The following is an 18581-nucleotide window of genomic DNA, read 5'->3' as shown; positions in this document are numbered from 1 at the left end:
TCATGTCATGCATTGATGTGAAGGGATGAGTGAGGTGGGGGAGAAGAAGTCAAGGAGGTACGAAGATGAGCATTAAGCAGCTGTCTTGTCTTCGTGGGCAGGGGAAGGTAAGGCTTTCAAAGATTCTTGGGCCGTAGCCCTACTACCTAGCCTAGTGGAGAGAGAGGAGAGAGAAGGTATGTGTGTAGATAGAGGGACAACTAGTTTTGGGTGGAGGGGGGGGACTAAAAATTGTACTTGAATAGAAGCTGGACGAGCCCAAACTCTAGCCAATCAAACGAAGAGGGCAGCCCATTCCGGAGATGCCTCATTGCTCAGTGTCCATCTCAAGCCCACGTTGTACTTCTCATATTTTAGGTGATCAAATATAATATACCCTTCTGTCTCGACTCTCCACGAGTCCACAGCTCCCCCACCCCCCATGTCGGGCGTCTGCCAATTTCTTCTCTCTCTAGAAACCAGCACTTGACGTTCACGTTGTTCACTCACTCTTGTGCAGCGTCGTTCAACTTTGCGTGTCTCTCTCCCCTTCTATAAAAACCAGCAACAAATGCTGGCAAGGCATGGAAGTCTCTTCATTCCCACTTCCCAAACCCGGAGACCCCGGACACGTACGAGAGACGCCTCTTCTCTTTGTTTATTTCCTGAAGGCAGAGAGAGAGAGAGAGAGAGAGAGAGAGAGAGAGAGCTACAATACTCTCGCTCAGGTGCAGAAGAGAGAGAGCACAGCCCACGACGCATATCTCGAGCACAAATCGAGAAAGATGAGAGAGAGAGAGGGTGGGCAGAGGGAGAGAGAGAGAGAAAGAGAGGGCTGTGCTTCCTCTCTTCTGCGGCTGAGTGAAGAGTTCACCTGCGAGATCCAGGTAGTAATCATATCTATTCCACGGCTGTGCTAATTGGGTACTTTGGCGGTGTGACTTTTATTTGTCACCACTATTTTGCTTCAAGTACTAGCATTTCTTCCTGGTTAGGTCACCCTCTCTTACACAGCAAAGCTTGCCTGGACTCAACAGTCGGTACTACATGCAAAGCCGGTAAGGTGTTGCCCCCCCCCCCCCACAAAACCCCAAATGGGATTCGAACCCCAAACCCACTTGTTTTATCTTTTAGAACCTTGCCACAGATGTCCGAATGTGGAGAGTTCAAAGTTTCATCAACCTCAGCAAGTATGGTTGCAATTGGAAGCTGATGCTCCCATGAGTATACAATGTGTGCAACTGCAAGTGCAAGTCCGGAGGGCGCGGCCGAAGAATCCTTCTCCCCTTTTCTATAGAGGTATTCTCTTGACATGTTTATCCCCCCTTTATGTATCATTCTCAGTTCCTCAAGTTCTACATATGTCTTTAAGACTAAGTTCTTTGTACGTGTTTAAGGTTGAAATTAGATTAGAGAAGCTACAATAGTCTTTAAAACTAAGTTCTTTGTACGTGTTTAAGGTTGAAATTAGATTAGAGAAGCTACAATATTGACCAGATTGTCTGTTGTAAGAGGTTTATAACGTTTCATGGTGGCTAGGGCTCACTTGTGCATTAACACAGAAATTGAGCTATGGGTTACTTGCTTGTAACATAGTTCTTCAACATTACTTGTTACAACAGTCAAAGTTGACGGTTTGCGAAGCTTTAACACATTGCCCTTAGTATTTAGCCTATTACTAAACAAACCTCAAGACAATATGTTTAAGGTTTTGCTCCTTGAGTGAGGTTTTGCTCCTTGCACTCAAGGTTAGTGGGTATATACATAAGCCAAAGAATATACTTACGCCATAGCATATTGTCAACTTAGTCACCACTATCTATAGTGATGGAAGGCTTCAGATGACTCTTATGTCATTACTTCCTTACGCGTCCTAACGTATATGGCATGCCATAATCTCTAAGCATCTTCTTTGCGTGCAAGATCGTACCATGTTTGTTGAATCAACAATTTATTGCACACACACACAACATTAACAAGAGTCCATGGTGGAGCCCATGGTTATCTTGTCATATGCAGCAATTGGATCTTTCAAATTTCTTGTACTATTTTAATATAGGTGTGTGTATAATTGTCCCATAATTGTATGTTTGTTCTCGTTCGCCCACACATCCACACATACTATGAGATGTAAGGTTCGTGAGAATCTTTTTTCATTACTTAACTAGTCTTTATTGCCATGCTAATTGCATCTTGATTTCCATAATGGTGGAAGGTGTATGTCCATGTATACTCACACATGTATGTATACATACCATGAGATCTAAGCGTTTCCAAGAATCTTTTTTCATTAATTAACTAGTCTTTATTGCCATGCTAGGGCAAAACTAATTTGGATCTTGATTACCATAATGGTCGAAGGTGTATTATCTAATGTCCATGTATGCACCAATGGTTATGGTGCCGGATTTACTAGTGTAAGAGAGGCATTTAATAAAAAAAAATTTATAAAAGGCTTTCAATAGTCTCTTATGGGTACCACCTTGAGCCAGCTTGAGTTTGTTGTGACATGAAGAGTTAATCGTTTTAGGAAGGTGGAACAACATGTCGTTTAATCAAGTGGTGTACTAGCTAGAGTGCTAGTTTTGTTTCATTCCTATAAATAGGAAGCTTGGAATTGTGATATGCTAGCGATCCAAGCATAAGGAATTTGACGACTTCTTGTTGTCAAAGGAGAGAGAGAGAGAGAGAGAGAGAGAGAGAGAGAGAGAGAGAGAGAGAGAGAGAGAGAGAGAGAGAGAGAGAGAGAGAGAGAGCGCTACCAACGATCTTTGCAATGAATTAATGATTGTACAATGGGGGCACAAAATGCACTTATGTATTGACCTAGAGGCCTTAAATACCCCCTCAGGAAATTGCCCTACCTAGAATCATGTCAAAGAAGTAAAATAAATACCTAAAGACAAAAATAAAGTAGGAACATATTAGGCCATTCACTTCGGATGTTTAAACTTTAACGCTCTCTCTGCAGCTCATAGTGGCCATATGTTGGAGGATCCAGTCAATGAAGAAGCTATCATGGACACTCCAAAAGCGATACCTTCCACTGGGGATTTGCTATCACCGAGCTCTTACTTGAGAAGAATGCCACCATTGAGTATCGATTGCCTCACAAAAATTGAATTGTAGACCACTACATTCAAGAATCCCCATTTATGGCTTGTGAATATATCACATCCAAAATTTTCAAGACCATCAACTATTGGAACACATCTTGTTCATAGTCTAATCACTAACAATGAATTGTGTGCACATCTATAATGTTTTGTATATGTTGTTGATTCCTTGCCACATGCATGGGTCCAAATCAAGTATTGGGAGCTCATTTTACCTCTCTTTGCCGCTCACAAGCCTCTTTCTAGCTGAAGCATGTTGAGGCGACTACCACTGGGCTCGAAGCCTTGAACCGAGGGCACTATGGCCATCGCCATGTGTGCCATGTAGCTCTCCTTGGTGGAATGATTCGTGGCTACCCTCGTCAAACTTGCCTTTGCCTATATCCTTTTGCGAGCTTGTGCATTCGCCTTTAGTTTTCCAATCCCAAGGCAAATGACTCCCTTGAGAACTTCAATGGTGCAAAGGTTGCTAATTGGGTGCAAGTCCAACCACTTTCCTTAGTCATAGCTTGATCCTCATTCACCTTTGGTGTTGGAGACCGTCTCAAGGACCTTATGTAACCATCATGTGCAACTCTCATATTTTTCAAGATGTTGCAAAAGGGACCGTCACTCCTTAGCCACTTTTTGTTTCAAAATGTTGTCCAAAGGAAGCTTTGGCAGTTGCGAGTCCCCTGCACTTGGTGTCTTGAAATCATAGTTACCAGGAACGGGAAACCGGAACGGGAACGGGGAACGGGAACGCGGAACAAGATGCCATTCCCTATTACGGGTACTCACGTTTGAAACACGGAACGGGAACTTGGAATGGGGAACGGAGACCTGAAAACGGCCATTCCCTGTTACTATGCTTGAAATGCACCCATGAAAGCCACATCAGCTGAGGCACCTTGAGAATTGTGTCTCAAAACGCAAGGTTGGCCCTCATCCGTGGCTTCACCCTCTAGTTATAATGTTACCGAAAATGGTCTCTCCCGTATCACCCTTTAGCCGCTAGTCACAACGTTTCCTAACGTTCTGAAGCTGAGGATGCAACTTAAAAAGGAAGGAAGGAATGATGGAGTTATGGCTTATAAATAACCATATAAATATCGGTTGGCTTTATTGTAGAGATGTGAATGTTTATTCTATATAAGAAATTATATTAGATTTAGCCTTGTTGCCATGAATCTGTGTGTAAGATCAGCCATGGTTGCTTAGTTGTAACAATTTGTCCTTGTATATCTTGTACGACTACTTATGTCTCTAATATACATATTTCTTAAGTAGTTCCTTTCACTGCAATTCGCTCCTGTCAAACTTCAATTTTTAAAACCTCAAGCCAACGTCTCTCCCCTAATTTTGAGAGGAAGTAGGTTATGATACAGTTCTTTTTATGGATTAAACGGAAGGTTAGAATGTACATACATGTTAAGTGCAACTCCTCCCTCGACATCTAATACATTTATTGAGATATGGTTAGAGATACTTAATACTATACATAGTTAGTGGGATACATCAACATGCTCTTCTAGGGTAACTCTAAGAAATCAAATGCTTTTCTTAGGTAGTGGGCTTGCATTTTGGACTTCTTAATTAGGTATAATTCAAGGGCACATTTTACATGGCACTACACACCTCCCCCTTAATTCAGTCTACTTTGCTCACAACATTGCACTTCCGTTGGTTGATGAGCTCATACAGACATGTAGTGTACTCATACATAGCCCCTCCACCCCCCGGCACCCATACACACGCACTCTGCGAGAGAGAAATGAAATGAAACGAAATGTTATGTTAACGCCTTCAAAAGGCCAAAATGACCTATGAGACCAAACTGATGCAAGGCTGAGAAGAGGGGTGAGAGGACAGTGTGTGTAGAGAGAGAGAGAGAGAGAGAGAGAGAGAGAGAGAGAGAGAGAGAGAGAGAGAGAGAGAGAGAGAGAGAGAGAGAGAGTTGGTGAACTGTTGAACTGGGCAGTGAATTAATGATTATACAATAGGGGCACAAGTTGCACTTATATACTAATTTGGGGCCCTTAAGTCAAAGTTACTTGGAACGGGAACGGGGAACGGGAAGGGGGGGCTCCGGAACGGTACCAGAACGTATAGGCGGGGACCGGAACGGGAACGCCGGAACGGTCCACCAAAAAACGTTGAAATTAGCCTCAAAACAGCCTATAAGTTAGGAAACAACTATAAGCCAAGCTTCTAACACCTACTTGGACAATTAGAATCATGTTCAAGCATGTTTTAAGTTTCAACATGTCGCTCGTGCGCGATGCACGTTAGTGGTTGCGGATGTAAATTCAATTTACCGGGGTTGTAGACACCTCATAACATACTAAGTGCATCACAAATAACATTATCTAGGAAGTGCAAAGATTGAAGAGCTCAATAGACAGAAAGACGGAGTAAACACTTAAAGACTATGATTATAAATTCAAGTGTGGCTTATAAGGCCAGCCAAGGCACTACAAAAAGATAAGCACTGAGAAAAGATAAGAGTCGAGGCTCAAGAGTAAAGACTAGCCACTATGTAGTATGGACTCAAGAGCTCAATACATAGATGCCAAAATGCCATAATGGAAACATGTCAAGGGCCAAGGCTCAAGGACCAGTTGGCAGAAGAGCCAGCCTGCCAATCTGTAGTGGTGTCATGGAGATCATGGATGTCATCCCAATCCTCATCCCCAACAGGCTCGTCCGCATCATCCACTTCATGTAAAACCTCTGTAGATCCACCCTCCCCAAGTATCTCCGCCTCTGCCTCCATCTCCCACTGTAGAAAGGGATATGATACTTTGGATGCCGACTTGCAAAGCATACGCAAGTTTGCACTCACAAATACAAGATCATTTGCTTTCTCCACTGCAAGTCGGTGTCTCTTCCTGGATGCAACATGGCTATAAACACTCCACAATTGCTCCAAGCAAGAGGAGCTAACCGCTTGGCTGAGGATGCGGATAGCTAGTCGCTGAAGCTCTGGCCCATCCGAGCCATAGTCCTGCCACCACAAAACTGAGGAGATCTTGGTGCGATCAACTTGGGCATCGGCAAGCCCAAATGATCCTCGCATATCCCTGTACATAGCAAGTTGATCCTTGATTTTGCGGCGCACTTCTCGATCAGGGTGAAACGTGGTGAAGATCTCGTTCCATTGCATGGTCACCTCTCCATCATGCTCCTGTCCTGCACCTTGAAACTCTGGATCTAGCACAAAAGCCGCACCATGGAAAGGGGGAGCATAGGCATCCCATCTGCTCTGACAAAGCAAGCTAATCTCCTCAAACCTATCTGCATCTGGCTGAAGTGTTTGGAGGGCCTCCACCATGCGATCCATGGCCTCATAAACCTTGCCAATGCAAGGTTGCATGCCATCAACTACTCGAAGCAAGTGGAGTACCGACTGTACCATTTGGTCTATAGTCTTCAGTGACTCCCAAAAGTGGGGATCCTCTGACTTGCTTGCACATAAGATCCCTGTGACTGAACGTGCGTAGGATGAGGAAGTGTACTCCGTACTCATGAGGGTCTGTCGCACTGCACTCTGACATTCGCATAGGCGATGAACCATTAGGTAGTTGTAGGCAAAGCGGGTCTCGCAATACTTCAAGAGAACCTTGCCCCCTGACCGCTTCAAGAATGCAGCACGAAGGAGATTGTGATTGTTGATGAAGGACACTATCTTGGACGCACTTGTAATGAGAGGCTCGATCCAAGGTAGGCGCCCTATATCCTTTAAAAGGTTGTTGAGACAATGTGCCATACAAAATGACACTTTGATGCAGGGATACATGCCCTCCAAAATGGCGTCGGCTGCCCTGTTTGATGCCTCCCTATCTGTGACAAGCTACAATACCACCTCTGGGCCAATGATCTCTATGGCAGACGACCACTCTCCAGCAAGCACATCGGTGGATTTCCTTGTTTCTGTGGCGTCATGTGAGTGGGCAAAGTACATCTCTCCCTTGCAATAAGCCACAAGCCCATGAATGGATCTCCTCCTTGTGTCGCTCCATCCATCTGCAATGAGTGTCACTCCATACTTGGCCCATTGTCGCTTCATGTTTACGGCTGCCATCTCCACAACGGCCTTCTCTCTATGAAGAAGAGTAGTACGGAGGGCCTCTGAAGTGGGTGGCACGTAGTGTGGCCCGTAATCCCCAATCCTTGTGCACATTGCCTTGAAGTAGTCCGACCTATACAATGTACGTGTCACAAAGGTCAAAAGAGAAGACAACGTAGATTGGAAAACAAACATACTAGTTATGGTTATGATATGAAAGACCATTGAGAACTTGGAACTTACCGAGCCTTTATGAAAGGGATATGATCGTGATAAAAAAAGCGGGCAACGGCGGCATCCACATCCTCCTTCTTTTTGGGATCCCATGACGAATCTAGAGTTCGTTGACGATGGGTGGGATGAGAGGGAGTGCTCGTTTGAAATGATGATTGAGCCGCCGCACTACTACCTCCAACGGAAGCGTGCGAATGAGTGGTAGAAGAAGGAAAAACCAAGTGATTGGGGTCAATGGCTTTCCGCTTGGGTCGATCATTTGCTTTGGCTCTTATGATGGCATCCTTGATCTCAAGCTCCTTCTTCTTCTCGGCCATCACATTACTGCAAAGCTTCACTTGCTCCCCCACTATGTGAAGGAGATGTGCTCGAACCTTGCTTGTCGCGGATTTCCGTTGAAATCCACATAGTTTGCACATCCATGATCTTGCACCGCCTTCTTTGCCCAAGACTTCGGAGTGCACCTCATCCCACCATGAAGGCTCATCCTTCTTTCCTCTCTTACCAACCGAGGGACCTTCATTTGATGCGGAAGCTTGTGCCATATTGATGGCGCTTGAGACTTGAGGCTTGAGGCTTGAAACTCAAGAGAGAGATTGAGGGATGGAGCTTGAAAGTTGAGAGAGGGATGGAGCTTGAGAGAGGGATGCGATGAAGGAAATTGGAATGGAGCTTGCAAGTTGCGAGAGGGAAGAAGCTTCAACCTTGAGAGCTTGTGGCTTCGAGCTTGAGAGAGAGGGTGAGAGAGGCTTGAAGCTTCAAGCTTGAGAGAGGGTGTGAGAGAGTGGCTTCAAGCTTCAAGTTTGAGAGGGAGGGTGAGAGGGAGAGAGTGGCGCTTCAAGACTCAAGTAGCAATGCGGGAGAGTGAGGGCTATGAAATTGTGAGGGGTGTGGATTAGCTTTTAGAGGAGAAAATAGTGAAGACCCCCCCCCCCCCCCCCCCCCAAACACACACACCTCTAGTGTGAACCATCCCAAAAATGGGCGCTCCAAAAATTGCCGCCTGTTTTTGAAATTTAAAAACTGCCACCCGTTCCCATAGCCGTTTCCCCGGCCAGCCTTGCTCGGAACGCCGTTATGGAACGAAATGCCCCCGTTTCGCCCGTTCCGTGCTACTGTGCCTTAAGTACCCGCCTCATGAATTTCCCTACCCAGAATCATGTCAAATAAGTAAAATAAATACATAAAGACAAAAATCAACTAAGAACATATTGGGCCATTCACTTTAGATGCCTTAACATTTTTCATTGTATAATACGTCCTTAAGGCGCATTCAAATCCCAATGAGAGAGTCATGTTAAGAATGTAATGAGTTACACAATCTAGTTAGGCTAACATTGCGGTTTTTACTAAGCATCAGATTAATATCGTCCTATTTTAAATAACTTGCTCAAGCTTTGCATACCGTTTTAGAACGTAGCAATAAATGCGAGCAATTGATGATCGCGGTCCAATGGGCAAAAATTGGTGATGGGAAACTTGTTCTCTCCTACGTCTTGAGAAGTAGAGCAGTGAAAGGACCTTGCCTTACTTTTCGTGTTCCTCTCTTCTGCGATGCCACTTTCCCTTATCTGTAAGCCGAAGGCTCGAAGAAGAAGAAGAATGAGAAGAAGAGTTGGTGAACCAATGAATGAATGATTATACAGTGGGCGCACAAGTTGCACTTATATACTAATATGATGGCCTCAAGTACCTAGCTCATAAAATATCCCTACCCAGAATCATGTCAAAAATCAATTAAGAACATATTGGGCCATTCACTTGAGATGCTTAAACATTTTTCATTGTGTAATATGTCCTTAAGGTCGCATTCAAATCCCAGTGAGAGAGTCATGTCAAGAATGTAATAAGATACACAATGTAGTTAGGTTAACACTAGGTTAACATTGTGGTTTATACCAAGGAATATCATCCTATTCCAAATAACTTACTCAAGCTTTACATATGAAGTAAAAAACGTATCAATAAATGCGAGCAATTTAAGATTTTGGTCCAACTGGCAAAAAATGCCGATGGGGAAACCTGTTCTCTCCTACATTTTGAGAAGCAAATCACCAAAAGGGCCATGCCACACTTCTCCTATTCCGCGATGCCACTCTTGCTGACAGATAAGTTGAAGGCTTTGATACCAAGTCAAAATTAATGATGCGAAAGAGTAAAGATAGAGAGAGAGAGAGAGAGAGTTGGTGAACCAACGAACTGGGCAATGAATTAATGATTATACAAGGGGGGCACAAGTTGCATTTATATACTAATCTGTTGGCCTTGAGTACCCACCTCATAAAATTGCCCTACCCAAAATCATGTCAAATAAGTAAAATATATACCTAGAGATAAAAATCAACTAAGAACATATTGGGCCATTCACTTTAGATGCTTAAACAGTTTTCATTGTGTAATATGTCCTTAAGGTCGTAGTCAAATCCCAATGAGAGAGTCATGTCAAGAATGTAATAAGTTACACAATGTAGTTAGGTTAACATTGTGGTTTTTACTATGGATTAAATTAATATCGTACTATTCCAAATGACTTGCTCAAGCTTTACATGTTGTTTAAAAAACATAGGAATAAACGCGAGCAATTGAGGATCTCGGTCCAATGGACAAAAAATGTTGATGGCGAATCCTATCTCCTATGTTTGAGAAGAAAAGCACCGTAAGGTCCTTGCCTTATTTCCCTTATTTCTCTTTCCTGCGATGCCACTATCTCCCTAATCAACAAGCCGAAGGATTTGATACCAAGTGAAATTTAATGATGCAAAAAGCGTAAAGCTCCGGAGAGAATACGAGAGAGAGAGAGAGAGAGAGAGAGAGAGAGAGAGAGAGAGAGAGAGAGAGAGAGAGAGAGAGAGAGAGAGAGAGAGAGAGGAGGAGGAGGAGGAGGAGGAGAAGAGTTGGTGAACCAACAAACTAGGCAATGAATTAATGATTATAAAATGGGGGCTCAAGTTGCACTTATATACTAATCTGAGGGCTTTAAGAACCCGCCTCATGAAACAACCCTACTCAGAATCATGTCACATAAGTAAAATAAATACCTAAAGACAAAAATCAACTAAGAACATATTGTTCCATTCACTTGAAATGATGAAACATTTTTCATTGTGAAATATATCCTAAAGCTCGCATTCAAGTTCCAATGAGAGAGTCATGTCAAGAATGTAACAAGTTACACAATGTAGTTAGTTAACATTGCGGGTATTACTAAAGAGTAGATAAATATCATCCTATATCCAATAACTTGCAAATAAAACGATCTTAGAGGAAAAAAATCTTTGCATGTCTTGTCCTTTATCAAACATAACATATTGCCATTAGCAAATAAAAAAACCACCATTGGTCAAGTGATAGAGGAGTCATCATTGATTATTTAGTGTTGAGCTCTTATGAAAACCTATTTGTAATCTATGAATGTGCTAAGATGTGAAATGATTTGAGAAGAAGAGAGTGCTAGAAGTTGTTGACTTTCTATGTGAATGCCCATTTGAAAGGATAAAGGAATACCACCTTTTTTTTGGCGTATCTAAATTCACAGGTAATAAAGGAATGAGAAGTTTTCTTGGCCAACAAAAGAGAGATAAAACACTAGCAGAATAAGTCCATTTGAAATGTTTTCAAATTAGGAGCCCTTACAAATACCCACAAATACACTTACATGCATGTATACATCATATGTATACAACTCTAGATATGTGCATGTAAGTGTATTTGTATGCACATATCCAACATATAAAGTATTGAATTAACAGTAGCAAATTTATCATATGGTAAGGAGAGATTGATAAGTATGGTAAGTAATGGTAGGGAATTTATCGTATGGTAAGGAAAGAGTGATAAGTATGCGTTTGGAATAACACCTTGATTAAAACAAGAATCAATTTTTTTTCGGGTTGGAAGACTATTCATGAGGCAACGTCAAATGATACAAGATTGGGATACAATGCAATCTACCTTCGACAATCTAGGGCCATAACAAGAGTGAGCCTAGTAGATCATTTGTACAAGGGCATAAATTATTAAATTGAACCCCAATAGAGGTTTTGGATATCAAATCCTTAGTCTCTAGCAACACCAAGTTACTCTCTTCTAGTGTTTTGCCCCTAGCTTGACAAATTCTAGCCTTTATCATGGATGAGTATGCCCATTACCTTCGGAGGGTGATAGACACTCAGCTTGTTGGTTTTATAGAGTATGTTCAAAGCATGAATGACTTATGTACTATTCTGCACCTATTGTTGGCAGTGACAACGTGAGTAGGGATGTCATAGTTGTTGTTCAAGCCATAGAATGATAAAGGTGATAATCTTTTTCTTCCTGTTTGGGCAAGCAACGAAGTTGAGGTCACATATTTTCAAGTTTGGATCTTTGTACTGAGTACCTGTTTCAAGTTTTAGCCAAGTAAGTTACTTCAATTATTTTGCATTTGCTTTTCTAAAAACATATTGAAATAAATAATGGTTTGTTTTATCTAGTCTTGTTTAGTAGCAAATAAAGTGATTTAGTTTTTTTTTCTTGTGTCCCTTGCCTTTGTAGTTTGTTGAGTGTTTATATATGATACTTTAATAGATAATATATCTTTAACATTTTTAGTATACCTACTCTTACTTGACGATATTAACTCGTACTCGACAAGAGCTAGTGTTTATCATGGCTGAGTTTGCCCATCACCACATTCGGAGTGTAATAGAGACCGAGTTCATTGATTTTATAGAGTACATTCTAATCATAAATGAACTATATACACACTAACTAGAACATATTCTATAAAACTTAACTACTCTTGGACATTGATGTGGTGAGTAGTGATGTCAATGTTGTTGTCCAGGCTATGCATGATAAAAGAGATGATCGTATTCTTCTTGTATGGAAATGTAGTAAAGTCACATTGTCAAGCAACTTTGTACTAGTTAAGCATTGGATCAAAGTCCACATACGGGTAATACTATGCGCATCCTACTTTTCTTGCCAATGAGATGGTCCCACAATAGATTACCCACATTCTTGAATATGTGCATTAAATCCACCAAGTGATTGATTTTGAGTCTTTGCCAGTACCGCAACTTGTACCATAGAGAAAATCTCTTCATCCCTTTGGGTACATCTCCTTCTGCTCTAACCATTCTCGCGCAAAAAATTTTGGCGGTTCTCTTCCCAAGAAACCCTCTCGTAACTCGCGATTCTTTGGAAGATATGCTCTATGACCTTTGCATATTTTCTTCTTTAGTGAGGGTGCCAGACGTGCATTAAGTCTGGAGCCACATGTGTTGCATGCGTTGTAACCGCTTGTTTGAAGCCTTGCTCTTATACACTAGACGCAAAACCCGGACACAGGAGTTTGAGTCTCACCCAAGCATTTTGTTAGCCCGGGATAGTCATGCATCATCGGCATTGCGTTGACCTGCATGTTGGCTCATATCCACCACTTTTATGCCTGTCCACAATTGTTGTAGCTCTTCCAATAGTGGATAAAGATACACATCCATATTCTTCACTTTATACCGCCCCAACACAATCAAGCATAACAATAGGTGTCCCTTCTTAGTCGTCAGTCACACAGGGGAGTGTTGTAGTTGACAATGACAACTAGCCATACACTGTAAGATGTCGACCCTGACCAAATGGATTTACGTCATCCATAGCCAAACTGAGGCGCAAATTTCAAGCTTCCCTAGCAAAATCCGGTCACATGTCATCAATATGTTTCCATGCCGCACAATCTACCACTATTCGAAGATCAATTCTCCTCATGCCATGTTGCTAGAGCAGCCATGGACTTGCATTTGAAGAAATGCTTGATGCGAGGCAGTAGAGAAAAATGTCGTAGCACCTTCTGCAACACCTTTTATCTGTGGAGATCCGATCAATACCTCTTGAAATCACATTTCAGACACTTTTGGATGTCCACATATTTCCCCCTGAAAAGAATGCATTCATTAGGACAAGTGTAAATGGACTTGTAATTCATCCCCAAGGTTCGTAGGATCCTTCTTGCATCCTCTATGGAATCTGGCATCACATTATTAGTCGGCAATGTGCTCTTTTAGCAATCTACACATAGAAAAGCAATAACATCTCTCGTAATTTGGTGCATTATACATGTATAGGTTTTATATTGAAGTCCAGATATTGCAAGAGATTACCTTAAAAGTCCTATGACGCTAGTGTCACTCCATCTAAACTTTGCCTGCATGTTGAGAAGAACCAAGAGCGCCTTCAATCTAGTCACTCGTGCTCCATTATATAAGGGTGTGTTGGTCTCACGTTTCTTATCGACATCGTAGACGAGCCTTTCCAAATCCATGATCGTGCCAATCGTGTCCTCGATCTCGGAATCAAACATAGCGTGGTTGGAGATTTGTTGTGCATAGTCACCCTCCGAGCTTGAAGAGGCTACATTTTGCGTCCCCACGTATGCTGCTTGAGTAAAGTGTCTGCGAGCACGTCTATTAGGTTGCAAGATAGCTACTTGTTGGCTAGCATCAGAGTCCGACGAGTTGTAATTGGCAACAACTCGATTTATAATAGATGCGTCGAACCCGCCAAACTTGCGAACGTGGTGCAAAGAAACGCGCCTTGTGTGTCGCTCAATATGTTTGCATTGATTACAAGGACATAAGATCCTTTTTGCGAGATAGCCGTCTTAGTTGGATAGCCCCACATCATCGTCAATACTCATAATGACTTTGGAATACCCTGAACCCTAAATTAAACATAAATTTATTTCTCTCTCTCTCTCTCTCTCTCTCTCTCTCTCTCTGGTAGCTTTCAAGAACCATAAATCACATTGTAAACTACCTCACATTCTATAGTCATGCCCAATCCCCGCACACCTCGGTCTAGAGGTGAACGGAGATCAAGACCACCGTGTTATAATCTCATCTTTATTGGTGGTCAATGCCTATATTTGTAGTTGCGACAAATCTGAATGTGCACATCCACATCTCATGAAAATGCATGTAATGAGCAAAACCCCTTTGCGTCTTATTCAGCTCTAGCCATGCCCTAGCTAGTGTAAACTACCTCAAATTCTCAGATAGCTATGCTCGATCCCCTGGACGCAAAAACGCAACGGCCTTCAGAAACGATTGCATATCTAAACCCATGAAAACTACAGATATGCAAGCTATTTGCAAGCTCACATGCTCAAACGGCTCATGGATAAAGTGTTTTTGAAGTCTGCAACATTTTTGGAACGCAAAAATGCAGCGGACTTCAAAAACGGCTTGTCCGCGAGCCGTTTGCGCATGTGAGCTTGCAAACGCTACATACCTAATCCTAACAAGCTACATGCAAGCTATTTGCAAGCTCACATGCATAAAAGGCTAGCGGACAAGCCATTTCCAAAGTCCGTAGCGTTTTTGCGTGGGACACAAAAATGCAACGGACTTTAGAAACAGCTTTTCCGCGAGTCGTTTGCGCATGTGAACTTGCAAATGACTACATACATAAACCCATGGAAGCTACATGAAACCTATTTGCAAGCTCACATGCGGGAACAGTTCACGGACAAGCCGTTTCGAGTCCTCAACGATTTGGGACATTAAAACGTGACTACCATGGGTCTATACCTTGCACTTTCCTTTATGGGTGAATCTGGGCTTATCCTGGATTCATCTAGGTATACTAAAACGTAGCAGACTCTAGAAATGACTTTCCCGCAAGTCGTTTGTGTATATGAACTTGCGAATGACTACATATCTAAACCTAAGAAGCTACATGCAAGCTATTTGCAAGCTTTCATGTGCAAATGGCTCGCGGACAAGCCGTTTCCAAAGTCCGTAGCGTTTTTGGGACGCAAAACGCAACGGACTTCAGAAACGACTTTCTCGTTAGTCGTTTGCGCATGTGAGCTTGCAAACGACTACATAGCGAAACCCATGGAAGCTACGTGCAAGCTCACATGCGCAAACGGCTCGCGGACAAGGAAATGCGAGCCATTTCGGAAGTCCGCAGTGTTTTTGGGACGCAAATTAAATGCAATGGACTTCACAAACGACTTTCCCACCAGTCATTTGCGCATGTGAGGTTGCAAACGATTACATACCTAAATCTAACAAGCTATTTGCAAGCTCACATGCGCAAACGGATTGCAGACAAGCCGTTTTCTAAGTTCACAATGTTTTTGGGACGCAAAAACGCAGCAGCTCACAGAAACAACTCTCCCGCGAGTCGTTTGCGCATACGAGCTTGCAAACAACTACATACCTAAACCTAACAAGCTACATGTGCAATATGATAGAGGGAGAGGGTAGAGATTAGAGAGATAGGGTAGAGAGAGCAATAGGAGATTTTTTTACTATTACTCTCTCTATCCTCTCTCTCTCTACTCTACCTTCTCTCTCTATCTTCTATCTAATTTTAAAGCCTAAACATAACCCTAAATTTAAACCCTGACCCTAACCTTATACTTAAACCATAATTTTAAAGCCAAGTTTAAATATAAAAACTAAACCCTTAACCTAATCCTAGATTTAAACTCTAATTCAAAAGCTATATATATCCTTAATCCTAATTCTCTCTCTCTCTCTCTCTCTCTCTCTCTCCATGTTTCTCCTCTCTCTCTCTCTCTCTTGAATTATGTATGTCTCTCTCTCTCTCTCTCTCTCTCTGAATGTATGTATGTATGTGAGTAGATTGCTTCTTTATGCATGTCTGTGTGTAAATTCTCTCTCTCTCTCTCTCTCTCTCTCTCTCTCTCTCTCTCTCTCTCTCTCAATGTGTGTGTATGTATGTGTGAGTGGGAGGGAGAAAGAAAAGAAGGGGAGGGAGCATGAGAGAGAGGAGAGGGAGCATACGTAGCTCTCTCTCCTCTCTGTGTGTGTGTGTGTGTGTGTGTGTGTGGGAGAGAGAGAGAGAGAGAGGTAAGGACATTACCTCTTCTGCGTTTCGGTCGTCGCTTACCCGAGAGTGCCAAAACTAGATCTAAGTTTTGACGCTCTCGGGTTACTTTTACCACAGAGTAGTCGTCGCTATATAGAGACGTCTATAGCGATGCCCCAGCGATGCTCATAGTGACGGCATGAGTTTTGAGTGTCGCACAATGAGTGTCGCTAAGCTTTTGCACCTCTTGTAATGTGGGCAAATTGATTGCTCGAAGTGCAAAGAGCAAGAGATACTACGAAAAAATTTCCTTGGCTCTTCGATTGAAGCACTAGCCGCTCAGCTTGTGGTGTGCGTCATATCATGCACAAATGGTTTAAAATTTGCACTCATTAACTTGACAACACTTGATGGTACTCAAGTCAAACTAGTATCTAAGTAATCGGATTCAAAGCAAGAGATACTACAAAAGTTTTTCCTTGGCTCTTCGACTGAAGCACTAGCCGCTCAACTTGTGATATGCGTCATATCATGCACAAATGGTTTAAAATTTGCACTCATTAACTTGACAACACATAGGAAGGCTGGTTATTTTCATTTAGTTTTTGATTGATGGTACTCAAGTCAAACTAGTATCTAAATAATTCATATTGTTAATACTGATAACTTGACATTAATCGATAGTTCATGATGGGAATGAGATGGGTAATTGATGTGGTTATGTTGATTAATCAAGTTGCAATGCGCGCGTTTCCGCTATTATAAAGTTGACTAAGATTAGAAAAGAAAGAAAAGAATATTACTAAAAGAACCTTATTAAACAATAAGCTTTTGATTAGAGATAGTTTGCTGAGCTAGAAAGAGGCCTTCATCTTAGGCAAGCTATTTGTCTTACATCAATAATGATGCAAACATGACGAAGGGTGTTAGTTCACTTTGGTGACAAATTATTTTGCGGATCGAAGATCCCATTCACTGAGACTTGTATCCAAATTTGACATAAGAGTTAGTAACATGAGGTGTGTGAATCCTTTTTGGTCACTGTACTTGACTAGGGACTGATTCCTCCCTTGGTGACAAACTTGGATGTCTAGATCATCTAAGTATTTGCAATCAAGGGACCAGCTCAAGATGCATGACATCCCAATTTGCCTCCAACATGTGGGTTTACCATGGTACCATGTAGGTGGTCATGCACAAACCATCTTGACCAATATACTGATCTATTCAAGGGAGCCATAGGTAGACTATGTTATGGGTTTCACGAAATTCATTCTTAAATGTCTCAATAGACGTTCCTACTCTTAACGCCTTGATAATTTAATTGAGGGATTGTCTTTAGACCTTGTCTTACTTCCAATAGTCCAAGATGGATAGTTACAACTAACTTTATATATGTGTATGCTAGCAAACTCTTTAGTAGGCATTTGAAATCCTTGCTTTATGTGCAGTGGAGGTTTTGTATTGGTTAGAGTATTTCTCCCCACCCTTCAAATCTAGTGTTGAATTCTTCGACCTTAATCTTTTCTTGTTATTGATTTCTCCTAAACATGTGCCACATGCACTTCATGTTTGATGCACACAATGCCTTCTGTGCCATTTTTGTGTCTTAGTATATGCCTTAGATGGATTTCGAACCCTTTTACTTTGTGTCTATGGCTAAAAATCCATGCCATTTTCAAAATCTATGAGTTCCAACATACAAAAACAAACACGTGAACCTTTTGTGACGGCCTATTATTTATTCCTCAATTTTCATCTTACTTGCCGACTCATTTAGGAGTGTACATTTGTGCATGTCCTTTGTATATTGTACGCATGTGGGGTTTTCCCTTTTTACTTGGAAATAATGCCGAACTTTCTTTTCCTCCGAGAGAATTAAACGCATATTCTTTCTCTTTTCAGAGCTTATTGAGTGATCTTACTTTGAAAGTGTGAGAGGGGGACACACTTTCTCTCTCATTCTATTAGAGTACCGCATTTCTCCGGTCTTATTTCTCTTTTTGTTGAGATCTAAAAGAGAGAAATCTCTCTTCTTACAAACTCGTTCTCTCACTGTATTTCAAAGAGTCATGCTCTACACTGCACGAGAGTATAATTGCCTCACAAATTCTAGATGTGGTAAGAGTTATTTAAGATGTACTCATACTCATATCCCTTTTTTCTTCTTTTTTTTTTTGTGGCAAAACTCGCAATAGTGAGTAAGAATATATTAGCGAAACCAAAAAATTACACGATGAGCCCTGCTCAAAATCCCGATATTAGTATGAACTCATATCCTCTCTCTACGTCCTTTAATTAATCTAGAGCACATACTCTTTGATCTAAGGGCCACGTCCAAAATCCTCATCTTTGAAGACCCTTAAGTGTGTGCCCCATGTGCC

General features: G+C 41.9%; 1 protein-coding gene across 14 annotated transcripts in view; it reads left to right on the top strand.

Annotated features, from left to right (window-relative positions):
* The first annotated feature begins 348 nt into the window (after nt 1-348).
* The window catches only part of LOC147459329 (uncharacterized), an 87200-nt gene continuing 68967 nt past the window's right edge, over nt 349-18581 (top strand). For 3 of the 14 annotated variants that reach the window (XM_086510620.1, XM_086510621.1, XM_086510619.1), the window contains exons 1-2: nt 371-1037; nt 1127-1278. In XM_086510620.1, coding sequence (XP_086366746.1) covers nt 1027-1037; nt 1127-1278 — 163 coding nt within the window. In that variant the 5' untranslated portion in view covers nt 371-1026. Of the gene's footprint in view, nt 1038-1113; nt 1279-2950; nt 3190-18581 lie in introns of those variants that run through there. The other 11 variants (XM_086510627.1, XM_086510626.1, XM_086510624.1 and 8 more) reach the window with 9 other exon arrangements.

The sequence above is a fragment of the Adiantum capillus-veneris genome, chromosome 4, assembly GCF_014529385.1.
Source record: "Adiantum capillus-veneris isolate H3 chromosome 4, ASM1452938v2, whole genome shotgun sequence".
NCBI lineage: Eukaryota > Viridiplantae > Streptophyta > Polypodiopsida > Polypodiales > Pteridaceae > Adiantum > Adiantum capillus-veneris.
This window is presented reverse-complemented; position numbering and strand designations above follow the sequence as displayed.